This window comes from Chaetodon trifascialis, chromosome 10 (assembly GCF_039877785.1).
Source record: "Chaetodon trifascialis isolate fChaTrf1 chromosome 10, fChaTrf1.hap1, whole genome shotgun sequence".
Lineage (NCBI taxonomy): Eukaryota > Metazoa > Chordata > Actinopteri > Chaetodontiformes > Chaetodontidae > Chaetodon > Chaetodon trifascialis.
This window is the reverse complement of record NC_092065.1, coordinates 3,457,292-3,482,500: the sequence shown is the minus strand read 5'-3', so window position 1 is coordinate 3,482,500 and position 25,209 is coordinate 3,457,292. Positions and strand designations below refer to the sequence as shown.

The following is a 25,209-nucleotide window of genomic DNA, read 5'->3' as shown; positions in this document are numbered from 1 at the left end:
CCAAGCAGAAACTCACGCTGCAAGAACACAGCCTTCTTATTGCAGGATTGGCGGCACCACCTGCTTTCTTCCTCTCTGCTTGTCCTTCACACATTCCTGTCTTCCAGGCATTCCTCCAGGTGCTCGCCCGACGCCACGCACCACTGACCCTCCATACTTCATACAGAATAGTCCATGTTTATTCCTACTGCATCCACATACACTCCCACGGGGCTGCAAATAGAGGCAGAAATGACGAAAGGGATTAAAAAGCCATTATTCTACACTCTCCTTTGACTTTGGTCTGTTTTCAACAAAGGCTCGGACATGGAAAGCCTTTTAGGGACAAACAGTAGGGGTTATACACGGTACTTGTATATGAATTTATGAGTGCATCCCAATGAGGGAGCGCTGGACTTGAACTCTGCTCGCCCTGGTCTCAAGCGCCCATGTGTACCGACAATAAGCATTATTAACCTTCGAATAAAACACTTGTGACTCTTCATGTTTCATTTTTCATGAATAAAAACATGAGAGTAAACGGAGGAACAAGGAAGGAGACAAAAGGCGAGACAGAGAGAAAGAGACAGAGGTTGGCTGAAGGTAAAGAGCAGGTTAGTTCTTGTGCAGAGCTCTGCCTCCCCGCGCCTCTCCATACATATGTTTTGTTTTTCCAACAGGTGAGAATTATCCCATGCAGTTCATTCCATCTACAATGGCAGCTGCAGCAGCATCTGGACTCAGCCCGTTACAACTGCAGGTAAGACGAAAACACCTGGTGTCCTGAAATTTCATAAAAATCACCACAATATCATAACGAAACCAAAACTATCTGCATAGCTACCACTTAGAGAGTCAGAAGACACATTTTTTTGTAATTGGGGTGAACCAACCTTTAAAATTAAATTGCACAGAAAGAGGGAGTAACTGTAGAGACGAGCAGAAACAGTGAGGTGGTGAAAAGTGAGGGTGCGGAGGTTGTGTGTGTCTATTTGCATGTGAGATATGCTTCAGTTTCACCTGGATTCACTTTGCAACTGAAAAAAACTTCTCACCTAAGAAATACTGTATGTGACTTTAGCTATGTCTAAACCTCAGATTGGCTAAATCTTGAGTCCTTCTTCAACTAAAATTGTTTCATTGCTTCATTTTAAACTGAAGGCTTATCACATCGTTATCTTTTCCTACATTTAGAAAAGAGTGTACATCGTTTTGGAGGTGGAGACTGTAACCAGCAAATCAAAGAAGTGCCTCCACAATATCTACGATGATAACTGGAGTGTTTCACAACCAAATAAACAACCGCAGCAGAAACTTTCAGAGTAGCAGCAGGGACAAAGAGACAGATATGACGGTGAGGGTTGTACACTCAGAAAGTACATAAAGACTCTTATCCTGAGGGTGTAACCAGTGGGCCCAAGACAATAACACAGACTTGAGTTGATAAGGAAAAAAGACATTCAAAATAAGGAGCTTTGGCAAACTGAATGAAACTCCTACTAACCTCGCCCTGAGTTCAAGTGGGCCAAAATACCTGCAGCATTTTATTTTATGAAAACGCTTTGTATCCATTGCACATCCACTGCTCTCCATTCCACTCGAACAGCACAATCATGATTTAATCTATACGTGGTGCATGAAACCTTTTATACTGATAAAATAAGATTCATGCATATGAGATCTGAGGCCAAGACTGCTATGAAAGATTTCAACTGAGAAAAAAGCAGCTATTTCACAGGAGAAGTGATAATCGTGACTGGTCGGTTAAACTGACAGAAGGTCTAGCTTCCATATGCCTAAAATGAAAATAAACTTGCCACTGAAATGGTAATTTGGCCGCTACCATTGTTATGTCCTGATTTTGGTTCTTTGTACAGCTAACATCGACAGCATTCTCAGCTGCCGTTGCAGTATATGTTCATAAATACACCCAAAAAACATCCATAAGAGCAAAAATGATGTGTGAAGGAGTGGGAGAATACGAATGGAAGCCGAGGAGGCCCAGCATGCATTAATCGTCACAGCCTCACTTTGAATGGCGCTAACATTTGTTCAATAAAACGACATGTCCCATTGGTTAAAGATGAAGCTCTATAGGCTGACGCGAACATGCTAGCCTGCTTATCTGCTGCCTGTCAGTTGTGTCAGACAAAAGCTGTTATGATGAATCACAGAGGAATTCCGCCCCACCAGCACAACACCTGGCCCGGGCAATTCATCAAATATTTTATTACTGCTTGACACCTGTGGTTTGAGAATAGTACTTATCCATAATGGTTATCATAGAACATATTTGCAAAGGAAAAAAAAGTGAAACAAAAAGCAAAAAAAAGAAAAGAAAAATGAAATCGCGACTCCCTACAGGCGGTTTGGAGTCTCTCAGCACGACCCCGCCACCCCTCCTGCTGCACCTACTATCAGTGGAAAGAACAAAAGCCCTCAAAAGCTTTTTCACTGGCAAACAATATTGCTTCATCATGTCAGTCATTACCATAGCATGGCTTTTGGATGTTACAAGAATCCTTATCTCAGTTTATTCAATTTGAATTGTGGTTTTCGCTTATCGAGGCCCTCATTAGCCGCTATTGACTTAGCAAAGCGCCGTGCTGCGCTGAGGGGATCGGAGCCTCGGCACAGCCTATCTCCACTCCTGGCTTTGAAATGATCAAAAGAGTCTCTTACCTCTCACAAGAGTGAGAGGTAAGAGGATGAATGATGTCGGAGATGCAAACTCATTCACATTTAAACACTGCCTGAGATGCGGAGAATGAGAGGCAGAGAGGAACCTGAATGAAAGAGGAAGCTTCTCATCATGGCGTTGTCTGAAATCTAGTAGGAGACGGAGAAAGGGAGGAAGACAGAGAGCGTGGGGAAGTGTTTATGAGAGAAGGGGAAAAAAGGGTGATTATCTGAGGAATTCTGAGACGGAGGCGCTGGCTCCCAGCACATGTTTGGACATTGTTTTGACAACAATGCCTACGCCAAAAGCAATCACGATGAGATTTATGAGCTGTGCTTGTTTAGTTATGTATCTTCATCTCAAAAAATTTGCCAGTAGCGCTCTTTGTGCTATGGTACAGCGGTGCTTGGGATGGACACAATAAGTACACCTGCATGGTGTGCTGATACTCAGCCTAACAACCTTATAATAAAAGCTTACTTTGTGAAGTAAATATGATCCGGCATCTTGAATTAACACTTAACCTCTGTGTACAGTGTTGACACGTGTCATGTGTCATATAGGTTGCATCTTTTGTGAGTGCCATTGCTGCCAGTATGAGCTACTTGTGTGAGTGAGAGCTTGACAACCACAGGGTTTCCCTCAGGACATTTATTAGTGATTGATCTTTGCTTTTCCCAAATGGAAAAAACACCCTTATATTAATTATATAAATAATTACTATAAAGCTAACATATGATGTGATCTATCAGAATCTAAACCATCTTTTTATCTCATGATCAGTGAAGCAGTGTAAAAACAATTGCTTGCCTCCTCACAGACGTCCTTTGCTGCAGCACCTCTGCTTGTTTATTGGAGTGCAATCAGTGTAACATCTAATTTTTGCAGAGGTCTTTATTTCAGGTTAGGCGATCCACCCCTGCTGCAAACTTCTGCAGGAAACCTTAAACTAACGTGAGCTGCTGTGAGAGATTTCCAACAAAACAGAGTCGTTTTATTTCTCTACTTCCTGCACTATCTTAAGCCCTTTGGCCTGCATGTAGCCATTGTGGTTACGCTGTAGTGCCACAGTGGCTCTCTCTCTTTCTCAGCTCTGGCTCTGCTTTCTTTCTGGGCTCTGCCTTTGGGAGGTGAGGGACAACGACAGCATTGAAAATCCGTTTTCTCACAATTATTGTGAATGGATGTTTTCCACCCGGAGTCTTTCCTAACATTCCTCTGCTAACTTCTTGTTTCTCTGCTCATCACTTATTTACGGTGTCATGCATGAAAACTGTCTCCGGCCTTTGCCTCTGCCCTTGACCCTTTGACTGTTTGTCAGTTTGGCGACATGTAAACTGAAGCCAGACACGCTGTTTCACTCATTAAAGATAAAAGAAAAATGTATCTGACAAGCACTTTACATATACGATATTGAATGCATTATAGGATGAGGTAAACACAAGGCTTAACTTATGTAGTTGCGTGCATTAGTGTGCCATTAATCATCATTCGTAATCAATACAACCTGTTTTTCCATTGTGCCTTTGGTGAGTCAGACTGTTGTGATTTAAATAAACCACTACAATATAGGCGTTGGTAATATCTTAGTCCAGTGCACACGCTGAGATCTTGTCTCTTTTTGAGTGTTTTTTAGTTATTAGTCTCATTTACACTTAACATCACAATGGCCTCAACTCCAGTGTGTGAAACTGTGCATCAGTCCATAAAAAGCATTGTAAACACACAATTACACCATGGTAGTTCTGCGTTAGCACTCCCTTCTGCTACATACTGTAGTCAAGTACACACCAGCTGGCATCAGACACTTTTAATGCCAGATCTGTGCTCAGTACAGGATGGACAGATGTTCTAGCTAGACTGCTCCAGATGTTTGGCAGTCCTGCCCTGTAGCATGCCTTCAGACAGCTGGCTGGCACCGATGGTCAAGCGGGCATAAGCTGGCATACAGACAGGACATACTCTCAGGCAGTGAAAATAATCCTGCACAAGGAACAAGATGTTTCTCCAAATCTCTGGAGACGAAGGAAAGGTTCAGAAAGTAACAGCAATAACAGATCTACGTTTGATACCTTCATGAAGTGAAGAAGCCTATCAAATCACAAGCAGGATGACAGAAATATTTGGTAAAGGCTGCCCTGTTGTGCGCGACTCATTATGATCTGACAATTTTGATAGCACAAATATTGTGCTATTGGCGTGGGAACTTGATCAAGCCAATTGTTTCCAGAGCCTCAGAGCAGACCCCTTCACAAACAGTGGATTCCTGCTGAAGAAAGGCCCCCTTTGTCGCGGCTAATGTGAGTGAAATACAGTTGCTTAGCAGACATTCTTGCTGAAATCATAAGACTTTTCTCGCTGTCTGTCTCGATGCTCTGCTTATTTCAGACAACGGCGAGGAACACAGTTTTATGCCCCGGAGTCATGATTGGTGGTTTGTCTCGAGTTAAAAATTGCAGCATCTGTTCCGTAAAAGAGAGCTGGACGTGAGATAATGGCTGTCTTTATGCAGCTCGGCTCTCTGTGTATCTCTTTCACTGTCTTGGACACGACTAACCTCCGTCGTCTGTGTGGGCCAGCTCAGTGGCAGTCGATCCATTTCAATCTCTTCCTCTTCCTCCTCCTCCTCCTCCCCCTGCAAACCTGCTGAAAAAGACAAAACCTCATTTGTTTTGTGTACTCCTGAGATCGATAGCAGCTCGACACTAAAAGAGGCCAGCTAAAGGGATTCTCCACTCAGTCCTAATGGGACAGGCCGGTCTGAGCTCAGACGAAGCTGTTGGCAGTCAGAGTCAGACGGCGCTGCCCACAACCAGACCACAACAACATCACCTTCCCTCTGCTTAGGGATTATGCAGAAGTAGGCCAAGGCTACTAAAAAACCTGCTGATGATCAGGAGGGTCAAAATGACTAATCATTTGGATTCTAGTCAAATTAGCACTGATGTCCAAAAGCCCGTCAGATAGTCTGGACGGCTGTGGCATGGCTGGAGGCCCTCTTTGTCAATTTGTAATTTAGGAAATTGTCTTCCCTCGGGATTTGACTGAATGGCAAGAGCTCTAGTTGGGGTTGTTTACGCTGCACATTGGCCTCCCCAGTCACCAATCAATCTCCGAGAAAAAATAAGGTAAGAGCTCTTACTGTCTACCTTTTGTTTGTTCAACAGTTCCCTCCTCTTATTTGGGACTGCTGACTGAATCGCTGCTAACAGCACAATAGCAGCGGGTGTGTTTGCACACAAGCCGGAGCGGGTGTGAGATCCTGTGTGTTTTACCTCAAAGACTCGTGTGTGTGCTCCCCCAGGAACTGCAAGAATATCAGGCATCACCAGAAGTAACTCTGCGGTCGGCTTGATTGACGCGAGAGGCCTCACCACCAGCCATTCAAGGCACATTCTTACAGGGATCTCATATCGCCAGGGGTTGGCCCGAGCGCTCCTGGTGCCTTCCAAGGAAAATAAGCGGCGTGACATCAGGGCTTTGTTTCAACGGCGAGGCCCCTTCTGTTTGTGTTTAATATCGCTCTGAGAGAAGTGGAAAGAGGGCCAGCCAATTTCTCTGGCCCAGACCGCTGAGCCTGGCGCTTCAGCGGTGAAGCGACGGTGGTCTCGTGTGTCGGCGCAACACTCTCTATCCCTCTCTCTCTATTTCTCTATCACTCACTCTTTGCTTTTGGATCTCTGGTCCCAGGAGGCTTTGCAGTTTTGACTACAGGGAAATCAGCTCTCACAACACTGGGGTCCATTTAGGCTGAGGGTTCAGAGAGCGAAAAACAGAGAGAGCAAGAAGCAGAGATGGAGATATGGAGAGAGATCTGGGAACAAAACAAAAGAAAAAGGGGGAGAGTCCGAGGGAGATCAGAAGACAGGAGGACAAAAGTGGGGGGGGGGTATAGATGAGGTGAGAGTGAGGAAAAATGAGAGGAAAGCAGAAACGAAAGATCGAGAGGAGGGAGTCTTAAGTGAAGGCCAGCCACGTCTGGGTGGTTTTCCTGAGGACAGGCTCTTTGATACTCCAGCACTCACACTCCAATGCATTTAGACAGGGGTTGACAGTGGTTACAGGCAGCGGTTTGTCTGGCCAGCTAGCTTTGATTTAGAAGACCCTGGACTGTGGGCCGAGTATTTGACTCTTTGATTTTCGTTGGATGGAAAATCTGTACTTTTCAAAAAAGTTTTGATCCAACCCTAAAGGCAGATGTCTTATACTTTCCAAGTCTTTTTTTTTTTTTAGTTTTTTTTTATTATTATTATTTTTACAATATTTTCAAGTGTTTTTCAATTGACTCGTGCCCAAGATGTAATTGCACTATGACTACACCTACTTAAACATGATTGTGCACTATTGTCTTTGGGATTAAAGATGGAGACGAAACTCAATTGTCTGAACTGTTAATGCAAGGACTAACCATATGTGACAAGATTAGTCTCAAGAGTTTTTTGAGACTCGTAAAGTATTGTTTGCAATCCTAATTTGATTTTATTTCATTTGACTGTTGCACTTTAAAATTACAGCTCCGCTGTGAAAGCCAAGACTTTCAAAAAAGGTTAAATAGTCAGGATAACAAAAACAGCCTTGCGGCTTATTTCCGTTGTGGTTCACTTTTTCTTTTTCTTTTTTTTTTTGATATATAAAGAAAGGCAGCCTTCTATTGTTAGTAATACTGAGCCAGGCATTGTTTAAAAGATGATTTCCATACTTACACTCTCATTTTTGCGCAGAACAAAGTATTAGATATCCAATTTTGGATAGAAGGAAGGTTTCAAGCGAAGCATTCAAATATTTCTTTAGCTATTGTTTGGATTTATTTCTAGATGCAAATCGATATAAAAGCTGCTCCCGGCATCTGTTGAAAGAATAAGGGTTAGAGATGGATCGTAGATAATTTAAAATAAAAATGTTTTGCTGGAACGCCTCCCTGATAAATACCCCTCAAACAAATTTTCCGTTTGCGCGCGACACTCCTGTCTTCAGGTCTAGATGTGTGTGTGTGTGTGTGTGTGTGTCCACACTTTGTTTCCATATGAGTCCTGTGTGTGTTTGGCTCAGATACACACCCATCAAACCTCAGAAGACGCAGGCAGCACCAGAGAGAGCATACAGCAAAAAAAAAAAAAAAAAACACAACAGGATCAAGGTTGTCGGGGGGGGACAGAAGAAGAGAGGAGAGAGAATGAAAGAGGAAAGCCACTGACTAGCTGCTGGCGAGCGATGTTAATAGCCTGTCGGTTTTGCTGGTTTCTTCCCTTTTTGCAGCAGCTGTATGCCGCCCAGCTGGCAAGCATGCAGATCTCGCCAGGAGCCAAGATGACTCCCCTCCCGCAGGCTCCAAACTCCTCCAGCCCCCTTTCCCCCTCTGCCCTGAAGAACGAGAAGCGAGCCTCTAGTCCTGTTGCTCAGATTAAGGTGAGTCCATCGCTGCAAGTGTTGGAAAATGGTTTATTTGCAATGGCAAAGCTGTTGAGATGGTAATATTGCAATTCAGGAGATTGATGAAGCAACAAGCAGGAAGGAGGCAAAGACAACTGGACCGTGAAGAACAGTTGACTGTATGCAATCAACAGTGTTTAAAGTATGGATGTATGGGTAAAAAACAGGGTTTCTGTGGTGCATAAAGTAACAGACATCATAATAAGACAAAGGAAAGAGAGAGTTTGGAATATGTACGATAGGAAAACACACAAGAATAATAATGATAATGATCAGTTCAAGTAAAAGTGAGAGGCTGGAAATTTGGAAGTTGTTGAAACGAGGATCTGCGCATGGCCCTGTACTTTTCACCGTCAATTAGAAGCAGCTTATTTAAAAGTCAGACACTGATGCACACAAACACACACACACAAACTGACACTGGCGCTGGCTGCTGTTTGGCAGGAGCCCAGACCCCTTCACTGGAGAGAGCGCACGCCTCATCTTTACTCGACGACGAGGCACTAATGGAAGCCATGTGTGTGTGTGGGGCACAGCTGCAACCGGCGTCACAATAGACCGGCGTCAGAGCTCACCGCACTCAAACAGTAGTGCTGCGCCTTCCAAACTCCCCACCCCACTGCACTTTGGCGTGCCACCCGCAGCCAAATTCATTCAATTACACTTCCAATGGTGACCCATTTTCACAGCAGAAACATATTTTGCCAAAATTTTGCTTTATAGCCAGTGTCGGTCACACTTTATATTACCCCAAGCTTCTCCACAAGTAGTGTATTTAGCATTAGCACTGTTGGTGAACTTCATACTGTGCCAATGGATGGACAAAGGAGACATGGATGATGCTGCGTGACGTTTCGATGCATGTTTCCATACTATACTCACTATTGGAACCCTTCATAACACTGACTGAGTGTGTCTGCTAAGAAGCCAACCAACCACCTTTCAAGCCAACAGGTGGAGGTTTTGTTTGACTCTCAAATGACAGATGAAGCCAGTGATTTACAAACTGCTTAAGAAAACCTGCCTCACAATATTTGATAATGAATGTGCTGAATGCCTTTTTTTCCTCATAAAACATTTCCAAAGTAAGTTGAAACCTACATTCTTTACATCCATGTTGGCTTGTTAGCAGTCTTCTTCTTTCTTGCCTTTGTTTGTGCATTGCTGCATTTCTTGGTGCATTGCTGTCACTAAATGTCCATCAGTGGAACAGCGTGAAAACCAACATCAGGGCTGTGCATCATGCATCCACGTGTATGCGCATCCTTGTGTCTGTACGTGAGATACTGACAAAATGAGGATCCCTCCTAAAAACATGCTTCATAGCACTACTAGTAGTCAAAATCTCCACAGAGAATAAACAAAGCAGTGATCAGAAGCTGGACCACACGCTAACTGACTTTCAGTTACATTTTGATCCTGATCCATTTAACACGGATGCGTCTGTTCTAACTTCACAGGAGGAAGGATCCACGCAGCCACTGAACCTCTCAGCCAGACCCAAGACAGCCGAGCCTCTTCGCTCGCCGACATCCCCGACACAGAGTCTGTTCTCTGGAAACAAGACCAGCCCTACAGGCATGGGAAAGGGCCGCATCCCGAGCCCCATCTCCAGCATGGGCAGGAACACCTCTCTGGGTAGGTAACAAATGCACTTCAGCACAGTGTTTCCTTTACCAGAGGGTAGACAGGATGCTATTCTACCTAAAGGAAATTCATTAGGTTTGGCTTTACTGAAACGTTCAACAGGAATCACAGGGTCTGAAAGCTGCTTCAACCAGCCAAGAATCACACACATGTACACATACACACACACTCACACACACTCTCATACACCACTGTATTGTTCACATCTGCACTGTACATCCATCCAGAGCAAACACGTCCTCGGTGTAAAACTGTGCCTTCCCCTCAACCGGAAAAACAAAAACATCACCCACCCAAACACCACCCTCCTCCCCGCCACACACAGACAAACCGAGCAGCATCGCATGTGCCTGATAGACTGCAGACACCTCAACCCCACGAGGAGACCTGTGTGTGTGTGTGTGTGTGTGTGTGTTGGTGTGTGTGTGTTTGTGTTTTACAGGAGTCCAAAGCCCTGTATTTAGCCCCAATGAAAACCCCGGCAGCGGAAGCAGTGAAACCCAGCACACGTTATTTGGTTTTTAAGAGCTTCCTCACATCATTGTCTGCCCGCGCTAGACCTTTTATGCCCCTACCTCTGCTATCTGTTATTAAGGCCAATCTAAACCCTCTCATTATATCCCCCCAGAAAACAATTTTGCCAGCTCCTCTGGAGTGGCTTTGAGGACGCGTCGCTTATGTTCCCTGCAAGTTATTTTTTGCCCATTTTAACGGCCACCCAAGCATACAGGGCTTCCTACTCGTCTGCTAATTAAACGAGGAGGGCGACGGAAACTTTGGCATCCTTTTATTTATTTATTTTTTTCTTATTCTTCAAATGTGCATCGGCTTCAAGAGTGTGAAGTGCAGTACATAAACAAGGCGGAGCTTCGGTCATGTTTAGACACAAGTGGAAAACAACTTCAGCAACATTTTTGCCCTAATAAGACTGGAAAGATCCCTTTTTTATACAGATGTTTAAATAGTATTCCTAGGAATTTGTCTGCAGCCATTCTGAATTTTTCAGAGCTTAATGCTGTTTGAAGGAGCATGAAAAGCACATGCACCAAAGTGGGTTGTTCAGGTGTTTGAGTTCAACATCTGACACAACAAACTGATAAATAAAGAATACTGAACATGCTAATTTAGAAAGCAGTTGCTAGCAGATAAACTCTTTGAAATCTGCAGACTCGGAGCATAATAACGTTCAAAAGTTTAACTATTCATGATGGTGGTGTGCTGAACTTTTCTCAAAGGTTAGCTTCCTGTTGTCTATCTCAAGAGCTACTGAGTGAATTTTTCATGTCAGTAATACCTTAAAAGCTGTTTGGTTAAGGTTATGGAAAGGATACAAAGTGTCCTTTAACGTACCATTTTCCTGCCAAAGTTAGAGTGAATGTTTATTGATTTATTTGTGTCCCCTTCTCATTAGTTTGAAGTCGCTTTCTTGCAAAAAAAAAAAAAAGATCTCACACACATTAATAGACCAATCAGAACGCAGCAACATCTGAATCAGACTCTGATCACAGTTGCAGGATTGTTGCCAGGCTGTTGTCAACTCTGATCAAATCACTTGACCACATAAAATTAGTTTTTCTCTGACTTAAACTTCAGTTGTTCCCTATTTACAGTCGTCATTAAAGCTTGAGGTTGATGAATAAACTCTGGCCAGTTGTACTGCAGCCACGCACTCTTTGCTTCGCTTTACTGTCCAGCCAATCAAAGTGACAAACACTCATCCCTCTCTGCTTCCTCCCCTCCCAGACATCCTGTCCAGCCTCAACTCCACGGCGCTGTTTGGGGACCAGGACGCAGTGATGAAGGCCATCCAAGAGGCCAGGAGCATGAGGGAGCAGATACAGAGGGAGCAGCTCCACCACCAGCAGCAGCAGCAGCAGCAGCCAGGACACCAGAGTCTGGAGGCCAAACTGTCGGCCCTCAGCAGCATGAGCCTCAACAATGGCAACAAGGTTAGAGGGGCAGACAGATCACATGTGGCTACATAAGAAGACACACTTCACTGATAAGGTTTATAAGAATCACATGGTCTAAATGCAGTTTTCAAAGGCATTTTCTTTCATGTGAAGAAAAAATTCTGATTGAAATGCTGATGGGTTTGCATGCACACATCCACATGAACAAATGCAAGAACGGACATAATGTTCAGTGCATGTGACACACATCAGCAGGCAGCAGAGGAGAGTGACAGTACTCTACTTTTCTGAATTTTGTGGTCACTTCAGAATTTCGATTTTATGCTACTTTGTGCTTTCATTTCTCAGCTATAGTTACTATAAAGATTTTACATAGAGAACATATGATCAGCGTTTAACATAGGATGCATATTAGGGATCAAAAATGGAAAAGTAGCTCCACCTGGACCAGAAAAAAATGTAAAAGACTGTGCACATTACAATTAGTCATTTGTAGACGCTTTTATCCAAAGCGATGTGCATATGAATTCACACACCGATTGCACAGCATCGGGGGCAGTTTTGGGGTTCAGTATCTTGCCCAAGGATATTTTGGCATGTGGACTGCTGAGGGCAGGGATCTAACCACCGACCTCCCGATTGGTGGATGACCGCTCTACCTTCTGAGCGACAGCCGCCCCCTATATGTTAATGCCTTAGTAGTAGTAATTGCATAATAAACATAATTACTTTTGACACTTCAGTACATGTTGCTGATTATCATTTTTTACTTTTACACATTTTGAATGTTTTTATTGACTTTGCCTTCAGAGGAAGCTGTACCTCCAACACCGAAATTTCAAAGTAAAAGCACACAAAAACACTAAAAAAAACACTCAAAGCATGCAATTACAAAACTGTTGCTAAAATTCAGCCTTCTTGAATTCAGAGATTATTAATTCAAACAGCTTTTTTCACCCCCCCCCCCCTTAATCCCATATACCTGAGCAATGATTTAGCAGCTCACTCTTTCTACATCTTTTTACAGATCAGTAAACGTTTGAATGTAGGACTTTTACTTGTAAAGGAGTATTTTTTATAATGTGATATCCCTACTTGTCCTTCAGTAAAAGATGTGCCGAGGAGAAAAGGGAGAGGATCTATTTTGTATTTATCCCTGTACAGCGCCCAGATCACGATAAATCTCCGAACTCCTCGCTCCTGTGTTACATTTTCTCCAGTACGTCTTTGGCCAAGTGTTCAAGGTTTCAGCTCAGCTCCTGCATGAGTCTGAAGAATATTCATGGATGATATTTGGTGTTGTTTGGCTCGGCCTGCAGCTCTAGAGGACTTCTCTTTTCTCCTCTCATCTCCACGGCCACCCAGAAGCCAACAGCTTTGAAGAGGGAGCAGCTGGGCCAATGACAAGTGATGGTTTTGGCGTGTGTGTGCGCATGTGTGTGTGTTTGTCTGCCTGCTTTGACTGAGACTGAGTGGGTGTTTTTTTGCAGAAGAGATGGTGTTAACATTAGTGTGTGTGTGTGTGTGTGTGTGTGTGTGTGTGTGTGTGTGTGTGTGTGTGTGTGTGTGTGTGTGTGTGTGTGTATAATGAAGTCCAGCTCTCCACTTGCCCTGGAGGGGGGATCCCGGCCTCAGGGTTTTAGCCCAATTAAAGGGCCTTTCTCAGGGAAGGGACCTCCCCCCTCCATGCTCACCTCATACCCCCCCTGCTCATCTCTCCCCCTTGGGCTGAAGGAGACAGGGCCTTTGTACCGGGATCTCATGTCCAGAGGGAAATCCATATTCCAAAACATCTTCAATCAGTCTGATCAGCCAATCATGGATTCCAGGGATCAGACATTCAGTAAAATAGGAAACATGATTAGACCGGGTCTCCCGCGCAATTGATCCCATGTTGCTTGCAGGGATGAGGAGAAGGAGGGAGAGAGGAACTCATAAATATTTTAGGGGTGGAGACTTTGAACCCACCAACCCCAAGTAGGTCATGATTGGTGCACTCCAAGGATAGGCTGTTTTGAATTTTTTGGACTTGTTTGCTTTGCATCTTCAGGAGGAAAACATCCAAAATCAGGCAAAATATATCTCTGCTGTACTTATCCTCAGTCCCAAGTTGATTTTTTTTATAAGTCATTATACTAGTAAACACTGAGAAACTCATAAATATAAATACACAACAGCCTAAACTAATAAATTGATTAAAATTTAATGTGAGTTGTCTGCTGCAGGTCCAGTGAAAAATCAAACCGATATTCCCAAATAAGTTTGTGCTTTTAAAGTTAACTTTGAAATGATCACACATTAAGGTGAGTGTGTTGCAGGGAGAGCTCTTCATGCCCCTCAAGCTCTATATTTTCCAACTTTATAAGAACAAAACCAAAGCAATGCAGTAATTTGGTTTATAGCTCCATGCCTCCTAATAAAAAGCTCATTTGGAAAGTCTCAAAGTAATTGTTTCCGGTTCGAGGACGACAGCACGCTGTGGTGTTTGTTGTCAGTTTGTTATTCGTTACCTAACAACAGCAGCTCAAAGACTCTTTCTCTTTGCTTTAAATTCATAATTTTTTCTTTGGGACGGAGAAGTTTTTTTTGTGTGTGTGTGTGTGTGTGTGTGTGTGTGTGTGTGTGTGTGTGTGTGTGTGTGTGTGTGTGTGTGTGTGTGTGTGTGTTTTTTAAAGCGCTCAAAGGCTTTGCTCTGTCTTAAACAATTCATGGATGGAACTTGCTGGATCGCGAGAGTGTGACTCACCCGCTCCACCTCGGGAGGCAACGAGACCAGCTCTTTTTCTTTACCTTGGATTTGTGTGTTGTTTTCTGTTCAGCGAATAAATTTGTTACTCAAATCCTCCCCTCAGAAACTTTGAGGCTCTGCCCGAGCCTTTTTGTTTTATGACATTGTACTAACACAGCACATTAGGCGTCTTCGGAGGGAATGAGACAACTGCTGTAAATGGTATCTCAGTGTAATGTTGAGCTATTTATTGCAGATGCTGATTCGACTCAAAGGGAGCCATCGGAGTGACGTCTGAGTGTGTGTGTTTGTGTTTATTTCGTTTTCTGTTTGTGTATTTTTGTCCCACAGCATTCATTTCAAGCATAGACGCACATTGACGTTTCCCTAAGAGCTGAAACTGATCCTGGCCTCCTTTGTGTGTGTGTCTGTGTGAGTGTGTGTGTCCTGGCTCTGGACTGGCCTTGGCCATGTTAATGTCATTATAGCTGGTGTACAGACGAGAGGCCTGGCCAGTTAGTGGCATTGTTGAGTATCACCTTACGCTTACGTTGCTTCCAGCTGGCCTGCGGCTGCCAAAGCTCACTGAAATAGCCACTGTGTATGACTCTGTGTGTGTGTGTGTGTGTGTGTGTGTGTGTGTGTGTGTGTGTGTGTGTGTGTGTGTGTGTGCATAAAAGCCTGTGTGCATTTTTTTTCATCTAAACAGCCACAAAACACTCCCTAAGCCCACTTAAAGGAAAACACCAAGCTTTTGAGAGGTTGGCACATTACTCAACACATGACATGTTTTGGATGAAAACATGAAACTCGACCATGTGTCCCTGCTAGATTGTTCACTCGGGCTCTAATTCATTAGAATATAACGTGATAACATGCAGAAGTGTGCGTGGTAAGTTATCTTAAATGTGTGACAGCTTTGCACAGGAACTTGGTAAAGTTTATGTGAAATCTGATAGAAAAATAATACACTGCTTTCAACCATGAGGGGCTGCTTTTCCTGTTTCCATAGAAGGGGAAGGTGGTGGGTGATGGCAGACTGAGAGCAGGTAAATCTACAGTATAAGGAGCGCCAAGTGTTTTTATCACTCCAGATCTGTTGTCTCACTTTGGATGATGCTGGGCGTGCACACAATCACTCAAAAGCTGATTCTAAATTGTAAGCATTGAATGATGGTGTTGGCGTTTGCAGTATTTAAGTTGATCGTAGGGCTGATGTGCAGAAACCTCCTGATTCTTTTGAAGCTGTGAAATGATCCCTCAGCAGCTATGCAAAAGTGGGCTTGGGCACTTGAGAAATAAGGTTCATTTTGGTTTGTAAAATTAGATAAATAACTTCACAAAACAAATAAATGAACAAATCTAAATACTAATGATCAAAAAGTAGAGCTTGTATGATAGAGGACAGAGTGATGTGAAGTTACATTGTCCTCACACTATTTATAAATCACACAATTTTTTTTTTAAGTCAATTGCTTTAAATGTTTGACATAGTGTTCAGCAGACCTCCTTTGTTTCTTTAACATTCACATCCCTCTCAGGCTAAGTTTTGTGTACTTTAAGCAAGTAGTTATTCCAAACTTTTGAGGGTCTTTAATCTAATCTGGCCCATTATAGAGGAATGTCTTTTGTCTGTACCTTCTTTAATAAAGTCGGTCGGCATGCTCACACTTTCTGCTGGTAGAGCAGAAGGAGTCTGGAAGGTGGTGAGGAGGGAGGAAATGGTTGTATAGAAGTTTATATTGGCTCTGCTGGTGATTTTGGTCTTTGTAGGAAGCAAGCCTGTGAAACCGACAGCTCAGACAGTTCCAAGTCTTGATTAAAGGTCGACGTAATGTTGCTGTATTTGAAGCCTGAATGATATACATTATAATAATGTATACTACAAAGCTGAGTCTGGCACCTGCAAATAGACTGTTGAGTGTCTACTTCTTTGGGGCTGGAGCCTCAAGGGGTGGAGGGCTGGTGGTGGTGTTAAGGGCTATGAATAGGAGGAATGGTGAAAAGGAGAAGGAGGGGAGGAGAAAAAAAAAGAGAACAGAGCTGACTGACAGCTCTATCGGCACACAGAAAAATCTGGAGAAGGGAGAAAGAAAGATGAAGAAAATAGGAAGAGAGAGGGAACGCCGGGAGGGGGACGGAGGAGGCTGCCAAACTTGATTGGCCCGGGAGGAGACAGTAAACGGTTGCGGGTCAGCTGGAGGCACGCCGTGCTGGCGGTAGGCGAGTTGTAACTGTGGTAATGAGCTCAATACGGTGTGGATGAAAAAAGAAAAAACAATGTTTGGAGCGTTACCCCAGCAACAGCGGAGAGACGCAGACGCCAAAAAGAGGAGAGACCAGGCGGAACAAAAAGAGTCGGGTGTCTCTTAAATTTAGAAATATACATTCAGCAGCAATATTGGACTGAAGAGCCCAAGAATGGTGTGTTAAACATACTGTAGCAGCACAGATGGGGTTCGTTTCGGGGGTGTTCTTGTTTGTACAGATTCAATGTGGGTTTTTTTTTCTTTTTTTTTTAGATTTTTAATTAGTTGTCAATCTCCTGTTTTATTTGCCCTTGCACATGTCCTTCATTGTGTTTGATTATTAATTAAGTCCTTGGTTAGTTAGCTTGTTGGCTTTGAAGTCAAGTGCGACTCTTTTTGCTCCAATTCAGGCCTAGGTGAAACAGTAATGCAATATGAAACAGGTGATTGGTGGGTTCAGTTTGTTTCCTCTTCACTGTAATTGCCAGAGCATCACTCCAGAAGTGCTGACAGTGACCGTTTTTAACCAGGTAATTGCTCTGTGATGAAGAGTCTAAGACAAAAGCATTCAGGGGAGCTCAATTCAATAGCGTACACAAAATAAACAGAGTCTCATGAAAGAGAAAGTTTTGAAAAAAGTCTATAATGCTGCTCCAAAAGGCAGCAGTCCAGTATCAAACCAGCAGGCGCACCAGCCAAACCTATTTCAATCTTGCCTAAACAAAGCAAAGACAGCTCCTTATTGCATTTGCCACAAGCGCTTTCAAGGAGACCAAAAGTAGACCAACCGCATGGAGTATTTGCAAATTTTGACCCAGGTCTGCTGTTAATCTGCACTTTGGATCAGTCTACCTCTATTGATGCTGTCCTGGTCCATTTTCCAAAAGCCTACTCTACTGTGCATCAGTTTTCCATCGGTCTCCTCCCATTTACCAGCAACATTCGTACATCTCCAACTGCGTAGGATGTTTAGAAATTAGTCTTATCAGAGCATGTGATAGAATATTGCGAAGCAGCCATGTTTAGCATCATTTTGAGAACTACAAATCTGCGCTAGCTTTTAGTGCTAAAGCAGCAAAGGTCGACTTCACCATGAGCCACAGCCACTTTTCCCAGGCTATTGTTTACCATTACAAGATCACAAAGAGCTCCTCAGTAGACTGGAGGCCTTATTCTTGTCTCTGGACTAGTTTTCCATTCCACTTCTCTTACTCCTTCTTTTGCTCTCTCTTTCTCTCTGTCTCTCCATCTTTCTCTCTTTTCTTTAGTCCTTTGTTAGGCGGTTGCTTCCTGCGGTGAGCATGGCACTGCCCAGGCACATGTTCTGTGGTGGGCCTGATTACAGCCCTGCCGTAGTGCTGACATTGGCCCGCGCCGACTCCTCATCTATAAACACACACACACACACACACACACACACACACACACACACACACACACACACACACACAGATGAACACATACACGCTGGCCCCTAAGTTCCACCAACTCTGCCAGCAGCTACCGCGGCATGACTTCACCCGGCAACCATTCCTTGCGTCAAACAAAATGCCTCTGTCACCAGAAAAAGGAGGAGGGCCGAGAGGAAGGAAGGGAGGGAGGGGAGGCCGTGGAGAAGAGGAGGAGTGTAGCTGTGCAGTAGCGGCGCGGAGGGTTCGATGTTTTCCACCACAGTTTGGGAGCGTGGTTGGGTAATTTTAGCTGGAAGGCCCCGAGGCGGGCTGTTCATAGAAGTTATTTGTCTCAGAAGTGGAGAGGCAGGCAGAAGGCAGAATCAGAGGGAGCGCATGATGATGGGAGGTTGAGTGAGACACTGTTGATTAGCATGGGCTTGAAGAGGCTGTGACTTGTCTATTAGTTTATTGCGTAACCAGCATCATGACTCATTTCCTTCAGATAACTGTAAAGAAAGTAGTAAAGCTGTATCCAGATGAACTGCCTGGTTTTCAGGGGCTGGACATTCATCTGTGCCAACTCAACCCAGCAATTAGTTTTATTGTCATTACCATCAAAGTCTCATCCCTAGTGGCCCAATTTTAAGGATGCCAGACATGGACGAGGACTCGGTCCAGACATTAAGTAGTAAGAACTGAATTTGTCTTGAAAACTTTTTTTTGGCAACTTCAACGATGCTGCAGCTGCGTCATATTTACGACTTGCTTCAAATAACCTTTCATACCTCTCCTTGTGTTGCAGGAGCGGTTGCACTATGAGACGCTGAGCCAGCACCTGGGGAAGCTTGGAGAGGATGCTGGGAAGATGGTCCATCGAGTCATTGACCTGACGAGACCAGAAGATCTGGACGGTGCGTAGCGCCGCTGCTTATCTGTGTGCTGGTTTCTTGCCTGATTCCTCTTCCCTTGTCCCTCTTTCTCTAACACTCTGCTCCTGGTTTGTTGAATTTGATTAGATTTACCCATCTTATGACTTTTGACCTCCTCATTTTTGTTTACTTATAATCATGGTAGTTCAAAAATGCATGCAGACACATAAAAGACATTCTGGAGGGATGTTAAAGCAAGGAGCTGTCTTGAGAGGCAGAGTAAGTTAGAAGCAGTCACATCCTGTTCAGACTAGATTGATAGCAGTGACCCTTAACTCTGTGGGCCCCACATAGAAGAGGCCCCATTTCTGAGGCTCTCACATCTCAGAGCTCCACAATGAAGAAGGCATCTTGCAGAAAGCCAGAACATGCAGGTATTCAGCGAATACAAATATTTATTGTGCTCCTCAGGAAGCCACGGTGAAGGACACCCTCAACAGCTAAACAGTGTGTTCAATGTCAACATTTTACTCTCTTGAAAGATTTTACACTGTTATTATTCCTGCAAGTACATGACAAGAGGCTAAATTCTCTCCTGTTTTTGTGACACAAGATCCCACCCAGTACAAGTTTGCAAACACAAGCAGGAGACGACAGGCAACAAGTAGTTAACGGTCAATGAAGTTGACTGCAAATAAGAATTCTCTTGTTTTTAATGAATCACAAGAACTGACTTCATGCACTGGTATTATTAGCAGATAACATCTCTGAATGTACTTTGAGGACACTGACTTGGTCTTTTTTTCTCCCAACCCACCTGTTAGTCATAAAGCACCACTGTTTACAGGCAATGAGGAGTGGAGGAGTGCTCATTGTGGTTTAGTTTAGAATGAGAGGAGTAAACACAGGACTATAGGCACTGCGATGCTATCAGGCAAATGCAAACTGACTACAGTGTGCATCATTCATGCGTGTTGAGGGAATTCCCAGCAAGACCTCCATCAGACATTTGTTATACTTTTGTTACACATCCTCTCCTGAGGAGGGAAAGGAGGCTGGAAGGGCCCCTCATCAGTTCAATAACCTGCAAGATGAATGTGTCAATGAGGTGTCATTCCTTTGTGACACATAGGGAGTAATATCACAGAGGCACGAGTGTTCAGGGAGGCGCGAGGCAGGAACAACAGCGAGCCCCACATCAAGAGGCCCATGAACGCCTTCATGGTGTGGGCCAAAGACGAGAGGAGGAAGATCCTGCAGACCTTCCCTGACATGCACAACTCCAACATCAGCAAGATCCTAGGTGAGATTTTACAGATTTGGCTTTCAATACATCTAGGCTGGGGTGAAGTATGTTGTCTACTATGGATCCATACTAAATGTGTAGTCATACTGGGAGTGACATTGGCATAATCAGCAGCTTATTTCTCAAGACTTTCTGTTACTAAAAGCAATTTCTGATTTGCTCTTGCCCTCACTTAATATAAACTGCAGTTTAAACCAGTGTTTTATGCCATTATATGCTGTGTATCAACACCTTCCAGACGCACACCCTCCTTCCTCGATCTCGCTCAAAGACAGCGCGTTCGTACAGTTCACAGGGTTTCCTACCAGCAGCGACTATAAGGAGGACTTGTGTGTTTATAAACCTGCCACACTTCACACACAGAGCTCCACTGTGTCAGCCTGACTAGTGTGATGGATGCATTCAGTTAAAAAGCAGCCGTGTTGATACTAACCACCTCGACACAGATAGCCATTCACAGGGCACTGAGCGTAACGGTTGTTGGTGAAACATTCGTAAGGCCTCCACTGTCCGATGCCGGGCTCCAGCAAGCTCGAGGGTTACTGAATGTAAAAGCTCCTCCTGAGCAACATTAACAAATTGCTTTTTCTTAGGTGGGTTTCTGCTCCTGACTCGGAGCTTGGGCTCTGATGAAGGAGCACTCTGTGTTTTGATGAAATGCGTCCTGCATTTATATGATTTATCATTTGTGCAGAATTTCTTTGGCAGAATCAAAATTTAAGTCAAGTATTTCCATTTTATAGCAAACTGAAATGATTTGACAGTAATTTATCAATCTTCTGTGGCAAAGAATCTCAAGTGCACAATTGTGTATGTGTATATGATTGCATGTGTACAATTCATGTCTCTCCAACATAACAACACAGCTGGACTGTGGGGAGTGGGTGGCAGACTCCTCTCTGTTTCCTGTGTCACAAAAGTACAACACTAGTGTGTGATAAACCTTGATAAACAGAGACGCGAGGCAGAGTGTGCACAACAGTTGTCAGAGTGCTTTGCAGATGTGCTGCATTCCTGCGGTAATGGCCCTGTCCACTTGTTCAGAAGGTCCTCTTACTGGGAAAAATAAGAAGTACACAATGCATCATTCTTCTTCAGCCAAGAGGGAGCAGAGTGTAATCCACTCCTGATTTTCAACAGCTTCCTTCGTTAGACACTCAATGATGTTCACATGATAAAAACGTCAGCATTTCTTGAGGTTCCTTCACGTTGGATTTTTTTATGTGCATACCAAGGCCCTGTGATGCTTTTGTATGATTGAATTAACGTGCAGCTTAATTGACAGTGAGTTAGTATTGTCAGATCACTGGTTCAATGCTCTTTACATCTATTAAAGCTGAAAATCTGCACTCAGCCAGGATCATCGACACAGTTCAGGAGTCAGCATGTCAAACCCTTTTTGTCACTCCTTAAAGTCTGTAATGTTGATTTCCATAGACACGAACAGGTTTTATGAGAAGTAAATACATAAAATGTCAATCATTTGCTCCAGGATCTCGCTGGAAAGCCATGACCAACCAGGAGAAGCAGCCGTACTACGAGGAGCAGGCCCGCTTGAGCAAGATCCATCTGGAGAAATATCCCAACTACAAGTACAAGCCCCGGCCCAAGAGAACCTGCATCATCGACGGCAAGAAGCTGCGCATCGGGGAGTACAAGCAGATGATGCGGTCACGACGTCAGGAGATGAGGCAGTTCTTTGTGGGGTGAGTATCTGTGTCAGCAGGAAAGTTGTCTCTGAGCAACATATTTAGCTTTCCATGTAGAATAAGTGTTCATACTAGCTGGAAAGAAGGCTACAGTAAATCTGCTTGTGTTGCCATTGCTGCCATCCCCCACATCAGAGTAATTTAATGTGTAATAATACGACTGTTTGCAATGGAATTCTCTATGTTAGCACAACATTTTGGAGTCGAAATAGCTTGTCCAACATACTTTTCTTCAAACCTGTCCACACTGGGATTTGAAAATATGGGAAATTTCCTGCCGTTCTGGCCTGAATTGTCCCACAGTGTTCTACATGGTGCCGCCTGTTGTACTTGGATGTAGCAAGCACATCAAATATTAATGCTTCCCATCAACTTTACAGCCAACATTTTTTTGTTGTTAGAAAGATAAAAAATGCAGGAGATTTATAAGAAAGCATTTAAACTGGAGGACAGCAGGAGAGAAGGGTTAAAGACGGGAGAATCCTGAGAAAAAGGGTCGGCAGGTCTGCTTTTCTCCATCACTGCATCTCATACAATGGTAGAAAGAATTTCGCATATTTCTTAAGAGGCGACGTTGTGCATTGACAGCCATAAACCTTGGATCACAGAAAGACGCTTTGTCTTGCTAAAAAAGACTTTGACTCATTTACTGCTGCACCTGTCACCTTTCAGTTCAGCGGGTTCCTTCGTAAACATGCCATCTTGCTATCCACCTTGGCCTGAATATGGGTATTTCAGCAGGAGGAACATATCATTCAGGGCATTTCATTCAGATATTTCACCAGCAACTGCTCTGTTTCTTAGCACTTTATATGAGGTGTTTTTTCTTAGTATGAATATAAAAAAAAATATTCTTAACTACATCCATTTGCTAGAGGTTTGTGGAGTGACCATCAGAGTTTATGGACCATTTATGAAAGGTCTCTTCTTGGAGCCTGCTGGTTGTATCTGTAAAACCTCTTAAATACTCACTGAAGAGCATGGGATTTTTTAGAGTGTAGTCAGTGCAGCGAGGGGAAAAACAGTGGCATTGTCTTAATAGGAACCAGCCATGGATGTGTTTAAAGCCATCACAGTGGCCTGTGTTTGAGATGGATTTACCAGAGGCCACGGCTTTGAATAGGAGCGATTTTTAATAGCTTGTCATTTATTAAATTAGGACAATGCTGGGCGCTTGCGGGCAGCGAAATTGGACGCAGACAGACATAGTGGAATATGAAATGTAAGCAGATGTTTGAGAGGGAACGAGAGCGAGGCAGACGTCACAGGCTAAATGCCACATTTACTGTGTGTGGTCAAGCAAACGCAAAAAAAAAACAACTTATGATTCTCCAGGCCTGGACTTTCAATCAAAGCTAAATCAAATAGCTACTGGGAGCCAGTACACAACCAGTTTCTAGCACATTCCACATTCAACTAAACCAGTGTTGTTTTAAAGCGTTTCATGTGAAAATGAGTCTGTCAGAGTGTACGGCGGTAATTGTTTCAGGAGACAGAGGAGGGAAAACTGTTAGGTGAGAAAAGTGACAGCAATTTTCCTGCTTTATGTGGCTCATTTGAGGAGCCAGAGGGCCTGTTTGAGTGATGTGCGTTTACCCTCATTCCATCTATATCTTAACAGGTTATTTAGCTCAGGCTGCTGTGAGCTGGCAGGGAGAGCTCCATGTTAGGACATGCCCGGCCAGATGAGAAGTGCTGCTGTTTAACTTAAGTGGCCTGAGAATTAATGTTTTGTTCAAAGCAGTTTGCTCAAAGGAGGTTATAATGAATCAATCAAAGGCCGGTCTGTGCACTCACTTTGTGCAGTAAGCAGTTGATGTTATATTAACTGTTGCAATGACTAAATCATTCATTTTTCTTTTTCTTTTTTTTTCCTTTTTTTTTTTTTTTTGCATAATTTCATGATTACAAAAAGGTTTTATGATACATTCGTGGTCCTGAGAGGATGAACCATACTGATTTTAATGATCCCTAACTTTTCCTCTAGCGCCACCATGAGGTTCACTTTTGTGGCCGTATGCACATTAATTTTCCTTCAGGATGAATTGTAATAAATTTTGCGATCTTCCAGCACCACCATCAGGTCAAAATTTCAGTTTGTTTAAACTGAAATTTTGACGTTTATGAGAAGATGCCTTCAGAACTAATGACGCTCCAATTATCCACAGCTGTACTTTGTTTAGCTCTAATTAGCAAATGTTAGCATGCTAACACATTGAGCTAGGATGGTTAACATGTGAAACATCATACCTGCAACACATCAGCATGTTAGCATTGTCACTGAGAGCTTCCAAAACATCCTCATGCCTAAACTACTCAATAGGTCGGTTGCCATAACTCCCAAAACACAGCGTCATGTTGTTAGTGCTGTGTTTAGGCACTAAAACTACTTGGTTAAGATTAGGAAAAGATCATCTTAGGTACTTTACGAAAGTTTTTAAAAAATCACGTTGATTTACGATTTGAATGAATGTCCTGAGTGTGTGTGACCCATCCGTCCACCCAACCAGTCATATGCAGACTTTCTTGCTCTTTATGCTATGTCACCTGACTTCCTCCTTTGTTCCTGTCATAATTATTATGGCAACTAGAGGTCACTGCTGAGCAATAAACATAAATATGGGTCGTAATAACCTGCTTGCACAGATGACCTCTATGGTGACGACGGGCTGTAGCGTGTTAGCATGCTGACATCAGCATTTAGCTCCAAACCCCGCGGTGCAGCTCACAGAGCAGCTAACATGGCTGGAGGTTTTTAGTTTTATTCGTACTCATTTCCACACTTTTCTATGATGTTTGATTTATTCCGCTGTTGTACCTTCTCTGTTTCTCAGGCCTCAGCCACCGATTCCTCTTGGCAACAGCCCAGGCAGTGTTGGAGTTTACCCAGGCGCCATTAGCATGGCTACGACAGCCACACCATCCCCACACCTGACCTCAGACTGCTCCAGCAACTCAGCCAGCCCCGAACCCACCATCCCCGTCATCCAGAGCACGTACGGGGTGAAGTCTGAGCCTGGAAGCAGAGGCAACAACGGCAGTGGGGTCGGAGCCTTGGATCTGCCCAGTGACCCCACCAATGGAGACGACGACATGGACATGTATGAGGACTTTGAGGACGAGCCCAAGTCAGACTATAGCAGCGACCATGAGACACGGGAGGCCATCAGTGCCAACTGAGTGGGCTCAGGGTCTCAGTTGTAAAAAAAAGAAAAAAGAAAAAAAAAATCTGTTATACTCAGATACACTTTTTGAAAACACAATTTATTACAGAGACCTTCAGGCAAACTTTCAGGACATGTTGC

The 25,209-nt window shown here is 43.7% G+C and overlaps 1 protein-coding gene across 1 annotated transcript in view; it reads left to right on the top strand.

The window, feature by feature from the left end:
• Nucleotides 1–25,209, top strand: part of LOC139337884 (transcription factor SOX-6-like) — a 104,343-nt gene extending 79,134 nt beyond the window's left edge. The window contains exons 9-16 of the mRNA XM_070972711.1: nt 660–739; nt 7,916–8,065; nt 9,550–9,727; nt 11,480–11,685; nt 18,823–18,931; nt 20,022–20,192; nt 21,688–21,901; nt 24,739–25,209. Of these exons, the coding sequence (XP_070828812.1) occupies nt 660–739; nt 7,916–8,065; nt 9,550–9,727; nt 11,480–11,685; nt 18,823–18,931; nt 20,022–20,192; nt 21,688–21,901; nt 24,739–25,084 (1,454 nt within the window). The 3' untranslated portion in view covers nt 25,085–25,209. The remainder of the gene's footprint in view (nt 1–659; nt 740–7,915; nt 8,066–9,549; nt 9,728–11,479; nt 11,686–18,822; nt 18,932–20,021; nt 20,193–21,687; nt 21,902–24,738) is intronic.